This window comes from Pygocentrus nattereri, chromosome 10 (assembly GCF_015220715.1).
Source record: "Pygocentrus nattereri isolate fPygNat1 chromosome 10, fPygNat1.pri, whole genome shotgun sequence".
Taxonomy (NCBI): domain Eukaryota; kingdom Metazoa; phylum Chordata; class Actinopteri; order Characiformes; family Serrasalmidae; genus Pygocentrus; species Pygocentrus nattereri.
In genome coordinates this window covers 31,584,925-31,607,049 of record NC_051220.1, presented here as the reverse complement: position 1 = coordinate 31,607,049, position 22,125 = coordinate 31,584,925, and the positions used below count along the sequence as shown (strand labels likewise).

The following is a 22,125-nucleotide window of genomic DNA, read 5'->3' as shown; positions in this document are numbered from 1 at the left end:
CATGCTGTAGAGGGTTGGCCCTGCATGCAGCCTTCAGTGAAAGAGCCACAGGCCTTTTCTGTCCGCCACTACAGAGACGAATGGGCCTAATCAGTTCTTATCCTTCCAAACCAATAGATGACGGCCTGTACCCACTCCACCTGACAGGCCAGAAATCGAAAAGTCCTAAGAAATAAGAGAGCTTAGGACTCACCAATATTGTGATATAGAGCCTAATGGCAATTAGAAATTGGTATCAGTATCATAATGCACTGACTTGTGCTGGGCAATTGTGTTGGGAAATGGCATTTCATGAAGGACCGGCCAAAATAAACAGCCCAAAATAACTTGGAAAAAAGTTGACATTAAAAGCAAAGTAGGTTTTTCCCTTCTTCTGTAAAGTTATCATTTTGGAGAGGCAAGGTTTTCTTCTGACAACAGCGATATATATGTGAGTGTGTGTGTGTGTATAAGAATGTATATGCTGTCGGAAGAAAACCTTGTATTTCCATTTTTGTTTTTTTTGTTTTGTTTTTCACATAATTTGAAAAGGCCTGTTGTCCTTTACATTGTAGACCAAAAGAACTGGCCCAAAATGACTCACATTACACTTTTTCCTTTTCCTGTAAAGTTACCATACACATACACACACACACACACACACTTCAGATGGGGCAACACTATAGAAATGAAACTTAGTCATTAAAGTGGTCAATTTACAGCTTGTATAACAATATAGATTAACTCAACAGACAGCCATTAATGTCTAAAAAGCTGGCAACACAAGCGAGTACACCTCACAGTGAACATGTCCAAATTGTGCCCAATTTTGCCGTTGTCGCTCCCTGGTGTCACGTTAGAGTTACAAGATTCCAGGTGTGAATGGGGAGCAGGGCTGTTAAATTTGGTGTTGTGTGTACAATTCACTCATACTGGCCACTGGATATTCAACATGGCACCTCATGGCAAAGAACTCTCTGAGGATGTGAGAAGTAGAATTGCTGCTCGCCACAAAGATGGCCTAGGCTATAAGAAGATTGTCAACACCCTGAAACTGAGCTTTAGCATGGTGGTCAAGGTTATACATATTTCCAGGACAGGTTCCACTAGGAGCAGGCCTCGTCAGGCTCGGCCAACCTCTGCTGCAGAGGTTGAAGAAGAGGGAGGTCAGCCTGTCAGTGCTCGGTCTGCATGGCCGTTGTCCCAGAAGGGAGCATCTTCTGAAGGTGACGCACAAGAAAGCCCACAAACTGTTTGCTGAAGACAAGCAGTCCAAAAAAAATGGATTACTGTAACCATGTCCTATGGTCTGACGAGATCAAGATAAATTAGTTTGGCTCAAATGGTGTCCAGCATGTGTGGTGGTGTCCTGGTGAGGAGTACCAAGACAACGGTCTCTTGCCTACAGTCAAGTATGGTGGTGGTAGCATCATGGTTTAGGGCTACATGAGTGCTGCCGGCACTGGAGAGTTATGGTTCCTTGTGGGAAACATGAATTCAAACATGTACTGTGACATTCTGAAGCAGAGCATAATCCCCTTACTTTGGAAACTGTGACGCATGGCAGTTTTCCAACACAATAATGACCCCAAACACACCTCCAAGATGACAGCTGGCGTGCTGAAGGTAAAGGTGATGGACTGACCAAGTATATCTTCATACGTAAACCCACTTGAGTACCTGTGGGGCATCCTCAAGTGGACGATGATGGAGCGCAAGGTGTCTAACACCCACCAGCTCGGAGATGTCATCATGGAGGAGTGGAAACGGATTCCAGTAGCAACCGGCGCAGCTCTGGTGAATTCCATGCCCAAGAGGGTTTAGGCAGTGCTAGATAATGATGGTGGTGATAATGATACAAAAAAAAAGAACCAATCTCATATGCACAATTACAGTTGAAGCATGAATCCAACCACTTTTTTTTCTATTTTAAGTTGCCCTTCTTCATATTGATATTCTTTTTTGGGGGGTTTTTTGCTGCTACTTCATTGTCCTTAATATGCATGTACGCATGTATGAAAAAATAAATAGCTCGAACAGATGTGGGGCTTCTTACCTGTTCCAGTAGCTCCAGAACTGATCGTTCAGGTATGTGCGATGGCTCTGCTCATCTCCAAATGAAGCCTTGCTTTCAATCCAGTGAACAATGTGGCCTTCAACAGCTGTGAATTTGCAGAGAAGTTTCAAATGTGAGGAAAGTGGTTATGCTATACACATTCTGACATGGCCTTGTGAATGGAAACTCAGTACCCACACTGAGGAACAGTGAATGTATAAATCTATCTGACAGGTGTTTGACTGAAGTAAACTTTATCACAAGGAAAACCTCTTCTGAGGCGATGCAGTATTTTCAGACAAAACTGCTTTAATGGTATGTCTTTTAATAAAATTCAGCATGAGAGTTTTTCTTGATTTTACAGAAACTCACCAATTGGGACTTCTAGAATAATGTCAGGGGTCTTGTCATAACCCTTGGCCCGTAGATGATTCTCATCTGAGGGGACACATTGTAAGGCAATTATTTAAACTGTAATAAACAAATTCCACAGAAGTCATAGGTTCTTAGGTGACAAAAATGACCTTTACTGTACTTGAGTAGGGATCTAAAAATAAAACAGCATGAGGTGCGCTATTTGCTTCCAAATCACTGACCTAAAACATCATACAAAGCTGAAATGAAAAAGCATTAGAGTAAAAAAGCATTTGAAAACAAAGGAATGAACAAAGAAAAAAAATAGCCCAATGCTTACTGCACTACCTCACTTACATCTTGATTTTCCACAAAGCACATCAAGTAAAGCCACATATGCCACAGAAGCACAAGCCTCTTCTACACAGTAAAAAAGCAAAGCCATTCCATCTGCCAACTATTTGCAACCACTGCACAAAAATCCATCGAGGTAGGTTGGTTGTGGGGTGTGTGTGACTGGTGTGCTTCATAAAGAACAGAAAGGATAGGGCTGGCATTATAGCAGCTGAAAGCATGACCCCTGTGTGCGTGTGCCTCAGCCATTGTCCTTGACTCCTGGCGCGGTTCGACCATTATCCGTGGAACACCTGATTTCTCCATTAAATCTCAGGCTGACCAGGTCATTCAATTCCAGGGGCTGGCCTCTCTGTCTTCAGCCAAGCTCGACTAATGGGGTTAGGGGGAAGAGAGGCGAAGGTCTCTGGCGGTGAGAGGGTCCAGGCTGTGTGGTCTCTCTCTTAACACCTACCGGGCTGTTGACATTGTCATGCGGCGCCGATCGCCTTTTTACATCACCTTTGATTAAAATTAATGGGCCGTCCCTCCTGTTGGGGAGCTTATTTCCAATCCATTTATCAGCTAGGTGAGGCTGCCTCTGTGGCCCCAGCGCCCAAACTTTGACAGTTTTAGAACAGTCCTCCCAGTCGCCCCAGTAAGGTCAGCACTAGGGGCCCAAATAAATGATATCTTCTTAATGACAGAAAGACTGATTCTATAAGTCCCCTCTTTCTCTTCTCTTGGGTAGTGAGACAGGAAAGAAAAGGGGAATTTCACACCTGGCCACTCACCACCTTGACCTTAAACCTCATGACGCTTAAGTTGGGGATAACATTTTGTGTTATAAATCATTTTAAAAATGCTAGCAGCTACTTAGGGTAGATACAAGTTGAATCTGACAGTTACATGTATAGACTGTATGATTTCATGTCAACAGGAACAACATTCATTAACAAAATGATGTTTAAAAAATGACACAGTAATAAACGGACAGTATATTTTTATGTGAAATGATACTGAAAAGGACTTGCAGCTTACCTAAAAAAGACAAGTTCCTCTCTCTGAGTTTCTCTCGTAGAATTTCCTCATGCTCTTGGCCTATAGCACTGTTGGTTTGGAGTTAAGGAGATGGAAGGAGTAACTTTTTTCTTTTTGAAAAAATGAAGTCTGCGTATGATGATGTATTCAGGAAAGAATTATTTGTTCTGATAAAACAGACTAACAAATTTTTAGAATTTTAGAAAAAAACAACAAGAGAACACAATGGCAATTCATATTCCCAAATCTGAGTTGCCCGATTCAGAAACGGGGACATTTTACCTGCATGTAGGTTGCTATGGAAACGCTCAGACTGCTAAGCAGTGTTGCTGCGGCAACACCAGAAGAGTGTACGATTGTTTGTGTGATTTATTATAATATGCATGCCTGGGAGTGGCAGCTGCAATAAACTTGACAGTCAACATGATTGTATATGATTTTTTTTTTTTTTTTTTTTTTTTTTGGGGGGGGGGGGGGGGGGGGGGGGGGGCTTTTTCAACAGCTAAATGATACTTGAAATGAACATCACAATCACTCTAAATTACAGTTGAAGATGATAAAAAAATGTAATGCAGGATTAAAAGGTATGCCTTGAGGCAAACGAACATTACAGCTCTAGTCTATACTGCATAATCTCAAACTTAAGAGAAACAGACCAAATGTTTGTATAAAAATCTCATAACTCTAGTTTTGTCCTTTTTTGTGTGATTAAAAACTAAATCTGCCTTTATGAAATTTGCACAAAGATTTAGTGGCAAATAGACCACATGAAATAGTCAAAAATTAATTTCTTTTCACTTTAAAATAATACACTCTCATTACACTGAATTCTATTTTAAGAACATCTTTTTTTATTAAACAGTTACCATTACTGAAGCAACAAAATTCTACTCATTATAGTTTTCAGAATACTTAGAATTAGGCTACTGAGATGCTTAACTCCTGCTAAATAAACTCTTTTCATAAACATTCCTTTTCTATATAGACAGTCAGAAAAGAGTGACTAGTTAGGTCATTATAATGGTGGCCGGGTGCAGGCACTGAAGCAAGTCCACTGATGTCACGGTGCAGCGCCAGAAGAAGACCGAGTGGGCTGGCATGATGAACCCTCAGAGGGAATGCAGGAGAATGAGGAGCAATGCTGGAGGGAGAAGTGTGAAAAGAGGTAAAGAGGCAGGATGAAGATGGAGGGCAGGGCGGGAAAGGGTTGACTGGCCAGGAACAGAAGAGCCTAGTGTGGTCCCCAGCTGTACGTCCCTAAACAGCCTGCAGACTGACCACTCCTTTCTGTTTCACGCACACATACAAACACACACAAGTCTCAAGGGTGCAGCGTGTGCATGTGATGACCCGATTCTGACAGCCCATAACTGCCCATCTCCTGCTCTCTGATCGCTGGGACTGCATCAGTGCTCCGATAAGAGACTGGGGCCAGAACTATGAGTCAGAGTAAAATAGAATGAGAGTGCTGTAGTCAGAGACAAAGAAGAAGCCTGAAAGAGGATAAGAATCACAGCCGAAGGATAAAGAATAGAGAAAGGTACATTTGACAATCATGGTGACATGCCAAGATCTCTCCAAGGTGCTGATAAATCACCCATAAACACACAGGTGGAAAAGAATAAGGCTTGTTTCTCACCAAGGAGAGAGTCTAAACTGATTTTCAGGCTTCTGACTCAAATATGAAAATGTAAGAAAATAAACATAATGTGTTCAAAATCCTCACAGCTGAAAGAAATCACTGCATATGCCTATGTTGTGTATGATGAATATTTGTCTATGACATATACTTATATATCTCATGCTTGAATGACTATGCAAAAGAGCATAATCTTAAAAAAACTGGCTAAAAGTAAAATTTACACAATTTTCCCCTAATCCCCAGATCTAGACCAACAACAAGTTGGGTGTCCAAATTTAGTTTCACTAGTTTAGCGGTGGAGCTATGAAGCTAACTTTGCTAACAAAACACAAAGTCTGTGGATATCCAAGTCGTTTCGTTTCCATTACTGGGATGTAATCAAAGGCATTCAGATTGTTTTAATGCAAAATGTGGTAATTTACAGACTGTAATTTCTTCACAAAAGTGTTGATATGAGCTAGGTCACAATGTCTAAAAGGTAAATAATAAAACAGTAATTTAATTTACTGTATAAAAGCAGTGAACCTACACATTTCTAAATGGTAAATAGCAGTAAATCTAGGGAAAAAAAGCTTTTCTTTGGGTATCATTTTGCTTTCCATTATGCCTCTCTGCCATAAATGTAAAAGTAAAATAAATAAATAAATGCATAAATACATTTTAGGTAAAACTAACATTTTATCACAAAACTAACACAAAGCAATGCACACTCACTGAGCACTTTATTACGAATGCCTATGTTGTGTCTACAAATGCCATTTTATTAGATCTGCTTATGACACAGGAGCATTTTGCAGTTCCATATTTGCTGCAGTCCATCTGTTTCTCTACATACTTTGTTACCCCTCTTTCACTCTGTTCTTCAATGCTCAGGACCACCACAGAGTAGGTATTATTTGGGTGGTGGATCATTCTCAGCACTGCAGTGACACTGGTGTGGTGGTGATGTATTTATGTGTGTTGTGCTGGTACGAGTGGATCAGACACAGCAGTCTAGTTGGGAGTTTTTAAACACTTTGTCCACTCTATTAGTCACTCCTACCATCTTGGTCCACCTCGTAAATGTAAAGTTAGAAGCAATAGCTCATATGTTGCATGTATTGCTGCACGGACCAACTCAGAACACAGTGCTTAACTACACTGAACCAAAAGCAAGAACATTATTTTCAAACTAAATACAACCCAGACACCACAATATTTAATAATTACACACAAAATGAAACAAGAATTTGTATTGGTTCTTGTGTGCCTATATAAAATAATAATAATAAAATAATAATAATAATAATAATAATAATAATAATAATAATAATAATAGTAGTATATATATTGTATTTATTTGTTTATCTGGTTTTGGAGCCTTTGTAAAAAGCTGTGAGTTAATGCTGTTTTTCAGCCCTTCAGTGTAAAAAAAATGTGCTTGCAGTGCTGATAAAAATAGTTCTTAGTATTTCATTTTTTTATTTTAGAGAATAGTAAATAGTGCTTTTGTAATTTTGTATTTTGATATTTGTTTGAAGAGGGGCTTAAAGAGAGGTTACTTAAGATTTGTTAAGACATACTTAAGAGTTTTGTTTATACATCCCAAAAAAAGTCTGCATTTGTGTTACATCCAGCCTCAGACACTATGTTAATAGTAATTTATCACTTCTCATATCATCATCATGATATGCATCAGCTTTATCAAACACTGCATTTTATAGCAATACTATGCAGCCCTAACTTTGAAAGATAATTTTATTACACCAACATGGTCAAGCATGACTTACTGTGAACTTCACAAATGAACAAAATGTCACTGTGTAGCTGAACGTTGAATGGGTGATTTACCAAAATCAGACTGTTATTTGCATGCTTGAATGTCTTGCTGGCACATTGTTGTCTCTGTTTATAAATAACTGCTAAACCTGAGATTTCGAACTGACAACATAAATTGAGAATGCAACCTTGTGTCCATATGCCTGCATGACATACATGCAATCAAAGCCCACTTCCCTTAGATATATGGTGAAGTTTTGTTCATTTCTATAGCTGACAGTTAGTCACACTGTGTCCTAAACCACACTGACAAGTCTGCATGGTATTGCCACAGAACTAAATGCGGTTTGAGCATGCTGTGAGAAGTTCTGGAGAGGTACTTGTGGAAAAGATTTGCGTATCTATTGACTTCGTGTTTCTTAGGGACATTAACCTTATAGCTCCAGCACTAAACAAGGCAAAATTCAGACACCAAATGTGTTTTAGCTGATCAACTACATCTTTGGTAAGTTGAAAAATTGTGCAATTACTGTTGCACGGTTTATAATTCACCTCCTCTTTACTGTTAGCACCCTCTGTCAAGAGAGGCCTGTCCTTAGAACAGTGTGTATTACATACCGCCAAAGGAAACAATGTATATGAACAGCCTGTGAAAGAGTACACAGTGTGGTATAAAACCCTGGCCCTGATGCAGAGTGCATATAGAGATAAAGCTGCTCGTCTGTCTATATGCTTCTCTCTCTCTCTCTCACACACACACACACACACACACACACACATATATATATATATACACACACACACACATAAACATATATACAATCACATACAGACACACATACGCACACTACCCCTACTCAAGCAGAACTTTTATGTCAGGTGATGCTCGACACATCTCATCCCACTGAATAGCTCCTCGTCAATTTGAGGCTTAAAATTTTATGGGAAAGGATACTGTTTGATGCAGTCTACCAGCGGCCCATAACAGCAGTCATTTATTGTGCACTGAAAAGAGGGAGAAGAAATATTACAGCATTTGGGAGGGGGGGGAGTGGTGCACCCGTTAAACTGATAGGAGAAAAAGAGGAAATACTAGAGGCCACGCACCAATGCAGCTGTAGACATGACGCTATTAGCAAATATGAGATGTTGGATTATTTACATCAGCTAGATACAGGGCCACCCACCCTGCTGGATCTGCATACTCTATTCATACCATTTACAAATGAAATCGTTATGTTATGTTTCTATGGACATTTTTGGAGTAGCGTCCCAACTAAATATTAATTATTAGGTACTTATTAAGCATTAGATACTAAAATGAAACTAGAAAACAGGAAACTAGAAACTACAAAATTCAATCTAATCAATCGATCAATTTAATCAATCAGTCATGTAGCCTGCTTTTCTTATTTGAGATGAGTACATTTCGGCTAGATTTTTTTTGGCCATAACATTGTCTTGCATATTTTTTAATCATTAACCAGTTAATCTAGATCTTGACTAAAGTAAGTTAGCTACTTAGTTGACTGCAAAATAATTTTACAGGAGAAGCAAAAACTATATCTTGCAAAGTAAATTAATGTAAAAAGATTCTACTCTAAAGAATTTTTAATAATTTCCATTTATCTTTCCATTATGACATTCTGACAAAATGTAAATTCCAGCAGTTTATTTTTTCAAATTATGTTTGTTTTGTTTTTTTTAATAAATACAGAAATAGGTACACAAGGTTTTGTTTGGACCATGACAATATACTCATTTTCTTTAAAATGCTGTTTCTTTAACCAAATTCAAATAAAGGGACAAACAGGGACAAAAGATAACTTGCTGATTCATTAGGAATATATACATATACACACACACACACACACACACACACACACACACACATATATATATATATATATATATATATATATATATATATATATATATATTTTTTTTTTTTTTTTTTTTTTTTTTTCTTCTTTCATTTGTAATCTCCGTCCATTACTATATGATTCATTTGCATCACAAATCACAATGGCTGACAGTGATCATACCTGTTCGACATGTTTGGCTAACTGCATGTCTGGAATTAAAGATGGCTCCCGTAACATACTGTTCAAGACTTGCTTAGAGGCTGAAGACAGAGAGGAAGAAAAGGGAAAAAAATGCACACACAATTAGAATTTTAAACATTATCACTAGCATGTAACAACATTCTTGTAACCCAGACAATCTGATTTGTGTAATTGACTAGGTAGCGGCAGTGATATACTGCTTTTAGTGAAGATACAGATGCAAATGCCATATTTTACACCACTTACTCCGATATGTGCACTACTTTCATGCTACTCAATTTAGTGGAAGCTCAGAGCCTATTGAGATTTTGCGTAGATAAATGCTTCACTCTGCAGAGCTAGCACACCATGCAGTCTATCTACGTTCTGAAGGATGAATATTTTGCATCTCTCACCCCATTCATGCAGCACTAACATTATAAATCAGGGCCACAAGCCACTAGATTGATTTCCTATTACCGCAACAGCAAAATTCCCTAAATCATTTTTCAAACAGATTCCGATTAAATGGATTGTATCACCGTGTGACGAAATGGTGGAGGCATGCCATTCTAATGATATATACATATGGTCATGACAGACGCACAGCTGTGGTGACAATTCAAGGAATGTTTCTATCTGCAATATGAGAGTCGTGAAAGGGCATGTTAAGCCAATTGGAGAGAGCAAGCCGAGATTTGGTGAAGCAGCTACAGAAATATAGGATGATTAAAACAAAAGATTTCTAAGAACCAAAGAGCCGCTTTAAGCTCTGGCAACCTTCTCTATGATCTCCATCCTATGCACATCTTTACACTATTATCTATAAACTATCTGGTCTCACTCCCCTCCTCCTCCTTCTTCCAGCTCTCTCTCTGAGGTGTTGCTCCTTTTGTCTCATTCCTGGTGGTGGAATAACAAATATAAGGCTGTGATCTTAACACTATTCGTGCTGCTGCTAAAAGAGGCAAGGAAAGAGGTGCGGGGAAAGACAGAACAAAGCACAGTCAGCACTCCTCTACCTCTCTACAACCGAGCCCAGGCCTGCCAGGCACAGGCAACACCTTATTTCTCCACTCATTTTTCTCTGAGATTGGTACCTTCACACGCAGATCTATACAGGGCTCCCGTGCTGCTCGACACTGAAGAAAGAGGGTTATATTTTCCCCTTGAGTTAGGACACCTCATGACAAATGATAATGGATAATCAATAAAGTGGGAAATATGAGGCAGCAAACTTTATGAAGCCAGGAGACATATTACTCCCCAACAACACTCGTTTCCCTTAACAAAGTCACTACTCGACTGTGCCTAATAATCTGAAAGAAAATCAAAGGACCCACAACCACATCAGCAATATTGGCAACTTATTCCACTTTAATGGCATTTTGATTGATTTTTTTCCTCCTAATGGTAGTTTTATAGATTTGACGCTGCTCCTGCAAAACAGTACTGTGTAATAAACCTCCCTGAAGGCAAACAGCGGTCATTAAAGCTCTTGTCTTACTAGCACTCATAATTGGAGGTTGACCACCATCAAATTTTGGTGCCTCTCACACCACACGCTACATTGTTTACGCAGATTACATTCCTGCTTTTCATTTGCCTGATGTTCTCCCTTCATTTTGGCTTATATTTTCTTTTCTTTTTGCAGGACAATTTGCGAAAAGGATCTTTTTTCTCCCTCCATTTTGTGAAGTACGGGGTTAAAAATAATCATAAACAGGATGACCTTGGAGCTGACATTGTAAGGTTTCAGCCATGCACTGACCTGATGAAAACGGAAGGCCAGAGCACTAATAAATCAGGCTGCTTTTAAAATGAGTTTACCCTAATGCTCATTCATCACTAGCAGTAATGCCATTTGCAGCCCAGGATCCGCCGCCGCGCCCAAACAGCCTAGTAAATAACAACAGAGCCTAACATCCTCGCATCACTGCAGCCTCGAACATCAGCATACATTTATTAAAGACGCCTCCGCCTTGCGCACACACACACCGCAAAACCCCCGCCCGAGCCACGCATGCACACACTCACAAAGCCCTGCAGCGTGACTTAACAACACACAACAGAGCACTGTAAATACACACCAAATTTATTGTAATTGTCCCATGTCGGCATAAATTCTGACTGAGGTATCCTTATCTGGGGAAGCACGCAGAGGAGGAGAATACTAAAGAGAAAAGCTTCACCTCCTCTGGGACTTGTACATGAACACAGAACTGGTGTTTACAAAAAAAAAACTCACAAAAAAAACAAAAAAACAAAAAAGAAAAAGAAAAACAACAGCACCTTTATCAGGCTCTGATGAAATGATGAATGGGGAAGGAGAAATGAGCCTAACCTTGCATGATTTCTCTCCCCTTAGTCCTATCATTTATATCTTCTCTCCTTCTCCACTAGGATGAAAAAGTCATTATCTAAGTCAAAAAATTGAAAGAAACCTCATTAGAGGGCAACATTTGTTGAGGGAGGACCATAATAAACAATAATGGATGACGATCGTTATTGCCCCTGACACTGATGAGCTCCTATGCAAGTTTGTTTATTAATTAAAATAACCCACTTTTTTTTTCTTAACAGCACCCCCCATGGCTCCAGCGCACAACCCATTGAGCTGCGGAAGCGCTCGTACATCAAACTTCATGGTGCAAAGGAGAGACGGGTCCTGATAACGCGCACCGCTAAAGCTGATTTTCCATGATGAATCTTGGAGCATATAAATTGGCTAATATCTGAAAACATTTACAGATACTAGAGGAATTGACTACTTGTGGGACATGATGGATGAGCCTCTCAGACCCTGGCGGACAGCTCTGCAAATCTCGCTGGCTGCCTAAAGCCCTCATTTGATTTTCCAATTTACTTCTTTTAAATCCATCCTCCCTCTCGCTCTCTGGTGGTGGTGGAGGGTGTGGGGGGGGCTTTCCTTCCTCCACCTTTGGTGCAGTGGTGGTTATAGGTGCAGGTTGGAGAGGAGTACGAGCAGTACTGGAGGAGCCAGGTCCCAGCAGGGTTAGTGGGGCAGAACTGATCTGCCTGTGCCTGATTGTGGCTGATAGCGGAAAGCAGGTTGGGCCTGGGTCAGAGCTTCTCCCTGCACCGAGCCTGACTCCAGCTCCTCCGCTCTACTCCAGTAATTAGTATACTTGTCAAGCCGAGTGCCACGCACCTGCTTACCTCACCCAAACCCCTCCACCTCCCAGTCGTCTCACCACGCGTATGACTTTCTGTTCCGCTCTGCTCCTGCTGCTAATGAAGAGGCTGTGGATCTCATTATTCAAAACCTAAAACGATCTGCATCTCACGCTCTACCTACAATTAGAGTCAATATGGTGACGCTCTCTATTGCTGCATAATGAGATATATTGGAAACAAATTTTCTATTTTTTATATAGGAACACAGCACCAAAGCCCACTTACATACACTGACCCGCCACTCCCCACCCAACCAGTGCTGTGCTATAAAGCTTAGGTGACTAAACACAATATGACAATAAATCTTAAACAAGTCCAATCACATTGTTAGAAAGGCTGGAGTAGGGATCTAATCTCATGTTAGGCCTTGGGAAAATGGAAAAGGTCAAACAGCTCACAAAATTGCCTCCTCAAAAAAAGTGTATCTAAATCTAACACCACTTCAAATCATGTCAGGGAGGTACCCAGAGAGGGAGGTGGAGGGAGTCTGAGACAGAGTAGAGAGAGATTGAGAGAGAAGCTGAGTTAGCAGGTAGATTTTCAGATATATTCCAAGAACGGGCTTCACTAAACAAATAAGCAGTGATAAGCTCGAGAGGCTCATATGTTAACAAGGTAAAATTGCAAACACACATTATTAGCTTCAAATGATGGAAAGAGTACTGAAAGGCTCTATCCATATCCTTTTTTCCTTGGATTTCATTTTATTTATTTATTTTTTAACCACGGTTAATGTGATGTTTGTGTAAGCTTATGTACCAAAAACAAAGTCATAATTAATTTTTTTATGACCATTTTCTAAGCAGGCTGTTTGTTACTGTGCCTTTAAGACTGGACCATTCTACCAAATTAGTTCAAACTGCAGTTCCAAAGTCAAAAAACTAATGTAAAAGCAATTCAATAACCAGACCTGAGACATTTAGAAAGATAATGATCAATTTAAATCCAAGTCATTAACTGAGACAGTGATAGGATAAATACATACAAAGTCATATATATATAAAGTACTTTCTATTGGGGTCTCAAATGCTAACTGCCAAATTGTACATTTTAAATGACTTTTCATTATTGTAAAGATTCTTTTGATTAGTTTTAAAATGAAGCTGAAAGATTTAGATTTATCATGGATTTAACTCCATACTGTTAATGGGATATGCATTTGTCGGCTAAAAACAGCAACAGACACACAAACACACACACACACACACACACAGGTAAAGCAATATTTCACCCCCCCCCCCCCCCCCCCAAAAAAAAAAAAAAAACAGCCTACAGTAAAAAAAAAACTTTCCTAAAAAAGTTTTCCTACAGCAGTCCCTCCCTTGCCCTTGGCACTCTTGGCAGAAGGGAAGCATTATGGATGTTGATATTATATTCAATACATGAAGTATTGATTTATTTACATGCACAGTCAACCTATCTTGGGCCCTGCCTGTTTATATGCTGCTTTAGTGGTCTGGGGAAATCTCACATGCACACACGCGCACACACACACACGACAAACAGAGTCAGGAAGAGATGAGAAACAATTTAAAACTCTTTATTGATTCTAACCAAGTGATTGTGTATATATTCCACAGTCCCGAAGGTGCAATTTCTATGTCTCTTAAATGCAAAAGGGCAAAGAAAGGGAATAAAAATGATGGTACTGGGTAACAACAAGTCGCTCAGTGAATTGGAGACAAGGTCCCTTATACAGAAATCTATCGATTCATGCAGTTCACTAGAAACACACAAACACACACATATACACACGCAAACACAGAGCAGATCTGTGCAAGTGGGGGTAGGGAATGATTGATGTGTCTGCCAATAGCACTGAACAAACCTGTTAGCTAATTGCCACCAAAGACAATTATCCTTGCATTGCTTCATAATGGAAACACATTACAAAACTCTAATATACACACAGGGAGATTCAAAGATTTGACCGTGGAGCCCATGTGCACTGAATTTCATTGCCAAAGGGCAGTCAGGTCAGCAGTGGAAAAGAGAAGGGCAGGCCATTGATGTCAAAATAGAAGTCACCCTGACCAGATTACCAGAATGCTGCAGCAGGGCTCTGCCTATATGAACAACACCTGATGTACAGATGTAAAATGGCAAATTAAAATGAGCTGTGTAAATCCTATTCCTATTAGTAAAAATAGCTTAAAGTGCAATAAAGCAATATAGTAAAGACAAATGTTAATTAAACTAAGAACAACCCAAGTTAAACCTAAATTCATGAATTTTTGACTGATCAGAACAACTGTACAGTATACTTTGAGCTATCTTGGGGAGGTCTATGGACCATCTGAGGATGTACGCTTTGAATACTTTCCTGGGGAAAAAAGCCTCTGGAACACTGCCCTGTTCTATACAGTACCAGGACTACTATTTTGACAAGCAGTGGATAATGGCAGGTCCAAAGCAATCACAGCCCTGACTTTGATAAATGGCTGTGCTGTGGCCGAGTTGAAAATAACACACATCCACTTTAATCTCTTTCTTGATTAAATCGAAGGCACACAGTTTTGACATCATGTGATTCTCTCATAAAGCACCCACTGCTGGTTTTGTGCAGAGATGTGCCTGCTAGAATGATATGGAGTCAGGGTGTATGGATGTGAGTGTGTTCATGTACAGTATCTGAAAGATGGAAGGGGGGGCAAGAGAGAGTGATAGAGAGTGAGAGAGACAAAGAAATAAAAAGAACGAGAGAGAGAGAATACTATAGGAAATCACTAGAAATGCATTCAAATGAATGCTCAAAGGAAGAAATAGGATGTCAAACCTTACTGACATCAAGGTGCAAATAAAAAAGGAAAATCCTTGAAAACCAAGAACAGAGAGGCAATGAGTGCAAGAGGCAAGACACAAACACACCTGTACCTATTCTCTCAAATCCTACATACAAAATAATATATATATATAAATTGTACTTACATGTGTCTTTAATACATTATACATTTAAATTACACAGAATTGTCAATATATATATATATATATATATATATATATATATATATATATATATATATATTTTTTTTTTTTTTTTTTTTTTTTTTTTTTTTTAAGGTGCCTTTAAATTTATACATCAGTGGCATTTAGCCCATGTTTAATAAAATCGCCATTTAGCCCATTGTAATGAAATTTCACCTGAATTTCAGGTGTCAAAACCATTTAAGCAACTTATCTATGGCAGTTCTTATAAACTAAAAAAAAAGTCAACCTTTTTAAAAACACACAATATTAATGGTATCTGAATAAGATTCGATTTTCTACAGAGGAAAGGACAGAAAGGTAGAAGAGGAAAAATAGGGGTTATAAATAACACTGATGAAATGAAGAAGCATTGATCTAAACAGCAGTTAAGTGGTGGGTGGTCTGCAGAGCACTTAATTGTCAGTCATGTGCCGCAGGTTCTACTGGCAGGCCCTATGTGTGGCTCATTAGGAGCGTGGGGGTGCAAAATAAGCGGCTCTACTCACACACTGAACCTTGCTGCTCCTCAAGGAAGCGCTCCACCAGCAGACGAGCCATGAGAGATGGAGACAGATCCACCTGAGGAACAAGACAACATAGGATCCAGAGAGTGCCATAGTAACATTTTAAGATTATCCAGTTCTCAAAGAAACATTTCATGAATCAGACCCTAAAAACTGAGTCACTTTTGTTTTGTTGTTCTATTCAAATATAACTTTATTCACATTTTTACTTAAATAGCAAGCTATACAGTAAGTTGTATTTACAACTGAAATACATTCTGTATCAAAAGTTTCAAGTCTGGCTTTCAGATTATTTTCGGTCAAAGTGAGGTAATGACAAAAAAGTGATTAGATTGCAGGCCCAACTATCACTATCAAATTCACATCATGATAAAATCTCCTGTTCTACTTCCAAATTCAAAGGTGGTATCGATGGAACAGTCAGAATATGAAAAATGTTCCTTCACTTATTCAATAAGCTAGGACAATGAAACTAACATCCAATCACACCATGCTTTTTATGTCATGATGCAGCACTGCACTGCCAAGGGTTAACTTAATTTTAAAAGGAAAAGAATTAAAAGCATACAGAAGTATCTCTGAATCTATTCAGAGACTTTTTCACTGTCCTGACACATTACATATCTCCGTTAATAATATAACGTAGCTCAATTACATTCAGTATTTTAAGGCATACAGAGGAGCCTCTAGCAATTAGCAGGCAGTACACCAAAAACTCACTCTTCAATTAAGATACTTTTGAGAACACAATATGTCTAAAATGTTTTTGATATTGATTTCTTATTTTCATAATGTGATCAGAATGGATTGCATGTATATTGTACACATGTACATATAACAAATTAGAGCTGTACAACATTGTGCTGCTATTTATTGTGAGTATGCTATTCTTTGCAATAATAAAAAAGACAGTTATAAAATGTGTTGTTGCTTGCACGTCTGTTGTATATCTTGACCAAAATCATTTACAACCACTGTATCAAATACTCTGATTCATCTACACATACATAGAACTCATATCAGAAAAAACGGCTTCTAATAAATGAAAAAGTTTTATTGTGTGTTGTGGTCATTTCCTATGAGTGTTTTCTATCTTTGTTTTTGATAAATGCAATCATCAAATATATTGTGCAGTCCTACCACACATAATCCTTAATATAACACCATTCTATTATGGATGCAGAAAATAAGAAGTACATGCCAAAAAGGCAAAAGCTGAAGACTTAAACAGGCTGGTCAAGGTGCTAACAGGACATAACAGCACACAAACCTATTTTATATGCACATTGTTGTGGTTTGTGCTATTAACAATACATTGTGCAATCTCATTCTGCATTCAACAACATTACATTAGGAACTGCATTAGTAGGCCAGCAAAGGCCAAGACACCAAGAGGATGACTAAATGATAAAACAGACTGTAATAAAATAACTTATGATACTTAAAATAAAATGACAATGTTCGCTGCATTATTTTGGCTAAAAAATAATTTGCATTTGTTGATCATAATGCTTAATTTCAGCAGAACACCCAAAGGACTCTCATCAGGAATATTTCACATTCAGTCAGATTGTTCACAGTCCACAAAAATGTTTGGAATTTGTACAATAGTTTACTCTCATCTTTCAGGTCATTCTCTATTTAACACTACTATATTACTAATGTCATTGGTAAACCAAATAGGCCAAGAGGCCAGGAGGTGAGGACTAAAAACCACACATACCAACTTAGCTAAAATATGGCTACTCACAGAAAGTTATAACATGTAATGGTACTGAATATGCTGATGTATAAGACATTGCTTCATGATAGTTTTGATGATAAATAAAAGTTTGGCCTGAAATATTTTTTAAAGCGAATCTTGGTGGGTTCTTTTCTGTAATTCTGTAAACATACAGAACATATGTAGGTTCATTGGTCATTCTGGATAGTTAATAAAATGGTTATTTTTGCACTGTAGACATTGTCACCCCTGGTTCCTATCAACACACTGTTAAAGTTGCAAAATGTGCCATTTGCAAAAACTAAACTGCAAACAAAGCATTTTGAACTATGTGTGTGACGTTACAAGTCTACTCTTTTACATATATCTTCCTATTCAACCTGCTGCAGTTGAGCCTCGCCCATCCACGCTAAGGTTAGTAGTGTTTAAGCCTGGACTGACTTTTGAATGAGGCACAATACAGGGCAGCCAATAAGAACCTACATAATTTCTGTACTCTTAAAACATAGTAACCAAAACAGTTCTTACTTTAATTTTAAGGGATAAAGAAAGGTTGGAAAGTAGTAATTTAAAAATTAATTATGACTGTTTTTTTGGACATAAATCCATACAAATATTAAGTGGGCCTTTGGAGAGAAAAATAAAAGGGAAATGCAAAGAAACAAAGAAATTGTAGGATATAGGCCCTTTAAATGACACAAATCCTTTTATAACACAAAGCATAGCATTTCCATATGAGATGCTGGGTAAAGGTGGAGCTCATGGCAGGGCCTAGGAACCCTCTCTAACTAAAAGAAAGAAAGGAAGGACCAGTAGCAGAGTAGCAGCTCTTTGAAGGTAAAAACACCTTGAAACGTGCTAGCGTGGGTTGGAAGATCAAGACAGAGCCTGACATGTAGCACGGCACCTATGGCTCATTTTAAGCTCATCTGTGAGTACAGGCTGACACCAATGGCAACTCATCCATGCTTTCTCCACCCTGCCTCCCCCTCTCAAAATCCTGTATCCCGAGCTGGGGTGGTGGATAATTAATGGGTTTCAATAACTAGTCTAGGAGTGCTTGGAGAATACAATGTTGCAGCAAAAATAATTAGTGCATAAAATCAGCTGGAGCAAACATACAGCACAGACGAAGGAAATACAGTAAGAATTTGGCCAGAATAAGATGTGCTCAGGGAGGGTGGAAAAGAAAGATAACATTACAGTCTAATCCCCATGCCTCTTTAGTTCATTAAACATCTTTGGTGTATTTGAGCCATTTTTCTCCCCTCTGTTGTGAAACTGGGAAAATTCATTGCTGGAAAACATTCCTTTCTCTTGTTAGCATAATTGGGGCTCCAAACGTGAGTTCCTGCTCTGCTTATAGCTCGATTGTAGTGTTTTATCTCCTCTGTGATCCTTCCTGGAGCCGCTTGAAGCAGTCCACACACACACAACACAAAGAGATTTACTGGCGGTGCTGTTTGTTAACATCTCCATAATTCTGCATACAGAACGTAACCTCAACAAAGACCAAACACGTCTATAATTATTATGGTAGTAAGGAGACAGTATTCATCTTCATTAGGGGTTTGCTTTCTCTGAGTGCACTTTCGTCTTTTTTAAGCCTGCAGGTCTCTTGGCTTCTCTTCCCCATTATCTTTCTCTTTCTCCCTCTCTCTCTCTCTCCCTCTCTCTCTCTCTCTCTCTCTCTCTCACACACACGTGCACACATTTAAATATCGCAGAAGCAGTGCATAGCCACTGCAGTAACCCACATCAGGACTGACACTTGAAAAATGGCAACATTACCAAAGGTGGGCCGGCCTGAATAAGAACTCCCTGATTAGTTCAGGTACTTGCATTCTCCTAATTTTCATATTAATCACAAGCCCATCTCGCTCTAAAGCTGGACCCTAGCACTTGCCTGCAACGTGTGAGTAACATTTACAGACCCTTGAACCACTCCGCAAATTCATCATCCACAAATGAACCTATGCCCCTTTGAGAGGGCGAGGGCCATTTTAATGACAAGAATTAAAATGCACCCAAAGCTATATAAGCATGTAACATATCACTATTGAATATTCAAGCCTGAGATAAATGAGAAGCAACATCTTCATGTAAATTGTGCTAATTCTCATCAAGTTCCATTGTTGTCCCCCAGTTTAGAGATATACTCTCTTATAAGTTATGACTAAGAAGAATGAGCTAGAACACATTTTGTTCTTTGCTAAATATAAAAAAAATTGAGCAATATTATTATTATTATTATTATTATTATTATTATTATTGTTATGCAAGCCACTTGCACATCTCTGCTACAAATGAAAACAAACTTTCTTTTCCACTACCTACCATCTGTGAACAATTCAGACATTCGAGAAGCGTAAATATTATAACTTATCCCAAAGGTGAAGTTAACTGCAATAAAAAGAGGAACTAGTAACCGTTGCTAAAAAGTCTGATAAATCAGTGCAGTCTCATATGAGAGGGATTTCCCTTATTGCTTACTTTGAGATGTTTAGTTGTAAAACTGCAATAGAACTAATGCCACCATATGAAGGCTGTTAGCCTGGTTGTGAGTTGTTTTTATATTTTTCAAAATTGATTAAAGAGATTCATTAAAACAGTAGGCATACATTTCATGAATTATACACAAAACTACAAAAAAAAGAAGAATGAAGTCTTCAGGATGAATCTTGTCTGATTGGCATGAAAATCCACAGATGACTATTACAGGCATCAAAATTCAGTATTTTATGGTACCTATCAAATTACAACAATTTTACAGAGTAGCGAAAAACTCTCAATTAAAAGTCAGCACCTAAGCAGTCAGGCTTATCAGCATCTTTGAGCCATAAGCATGCTTGTTGTGAAATCTATACTACTGACTGACTGTCTATATTATATTCCACATCAGTCTGCATGTTGTTCAGAAACATGTAGTTCGTAAATATAGCTACTACCTGTACATCACAATTATTTCAAGTTTAATCCTTATCCACTTTCAATTTGTAAATAAAAAGAAGCTATCTAAAAAAAGTATAATTCAGGAATCTGTATTGACATCAAGATATTTGCATTGAAATTTTTTAAATGATAGCCAGCCTCAATGACAATGATATACGAGATAATGATCAAAAAGCATGTTTCAACTTGAATCTGTTTAACTACACAAAACGTCTGTCACATTTTACCCCTATTTGTTGCCCTGTGCCCAACTTTCCCAATATTAATTTGCTGTATATAATATTGCGAGCAGTTTGTTTAAATGCATCAGACATACTGATTCTAAGACTCCAAAAAAAGAAAATACATCAATTGAACAAGATAAATAATGATGTTAGATAGTTACGTTTTAGATGCATGAGAACTGCTCTAGTTTTAGACTGCCACTGGATGGATGACTAACCATTTATTAGTGCTGGGCCTGAGAATGAGATAACACGTTCATCATGCATTTTAGCAAAGCATATGCCACCCTTTTACGGGGGGGGGGGGGGGAATCGCACATCAATCAATACATCTACATCATTAATCATTACATCAACATACAACTACATCATTAAATACCATAACATATACATACACCAACTTCTTGATTGAATGTGTTAATCAGCTTTTTAATCTTCATGATTCATATTTTGAGGTCAAGTACTCATGTAGTGAAGTGAAGGCTCTTTATGAAAAAATGAGCACTTCTTATTTAGAGTTCATGCTTAATGTCTGTTCAGGAGAAGCAGGTCATTTGAGGCAAGGTGTGATCATTAAAGAAAGGGTATTAACTCAGTTCATCTTGATTCTCATTGCTATTATCAGAGTAAACATCAAATTCAAGGTTTTATGGGATGCATTTTAAGAGGCTGTGGCAATGGAGAGGGTGGGAGAAGAGCAATGTTTAATGGGAGGCACCAAAGACACTGCAGGGCCCTTTCACTAGCCATTAAACCTTGAGAGTAACCCAATGTTAATTGTTAATTTGCTGACTGGCTGCAAAGCACAGGAGACACCGGCTAGTCAGGCAGAGGGCTCATTCATTCTTATTAATGTGAAATGTGGGAACTTGCCCATGTGTAACACTTTAATGCTCACAGCATCAAGCTATTTCCAATACAAACATACGCACACATGACGAACCTGTGCCTGTCCACCTCAGTCCACGAATTACCATTAAGGTTATGTGAGTGGATTCAGAACTGAAATATGACCATGAACAAGTATCATTGTGAATACTCTCAGTGTCATTTTTCAGTGATGTGTAACTGAGAATTAATGAATGTTTTCAGCCTGAGAGCTGATCTGATATGTAAACAGTTGGCATAAATCCACATATTAAGAGCCAACCTCCATGTGTCAATCATTTATTTTTTCAAACTGATGCAGCAGCATTTATAAATGTCAATTATGATAATGATACAAAAAGTATTTTTACATCTGTCTAAAGAGGATATGGCCTAATTGCATTAAATAATTGGTTAATAGATAGGACCATTTGCCCAATTTTCATAAGTACTAACAGGCAG

The 22,125-nt window shown here is 38.5% G+C and overlaps 1 protein-coding gene across 4 annotated transcripts in view; it reads right to left on the bottom strand.

Moving 5' to 3' along the window:
• cdin1 (CDAN1 interacting nuclease 1) overlaps positions 1-22,125 on the bottom strand; it is a 69,796-nt gene that overhangs the window by 29,570 nt on the left and 18,101 nt on the right. For 3 of the 4 annotated variants that reach the window (XM_017690906.1, XM_037541723.1, XM_037541724.1), the window contains exons 6-11: positions 15,880-15,952; positions 9,209-9,288; positions 8,119-8,168; positions 3,764-3,831; positions 2,408-2,473; positions 2,036-2,141 (exon numbers count right to left, since the gene is read on the bottom strand). In XM_017690906.1, the coding sequence (XP_017546395.1) occupies positions 2,036-2,141; positions 2,408-2,473; positions 3,764-3,831; positions 8,119-8,168; positions 9,209-9,288; positions 15,880-15,952 (443 nt within the window). Of the gene's footprint in view, positions 1-1,771; positions 1,810-2,035; positions 2,142-2,407; positions 2,474-3,763; positions 3,832-8,118; positions 8,169-9,208; positions 9,289-15,879; positions 15,953-22,125 lie in introns of those variants that run through there. The other variant, XM_037541725.1, reaches the window with a different exon arrangement.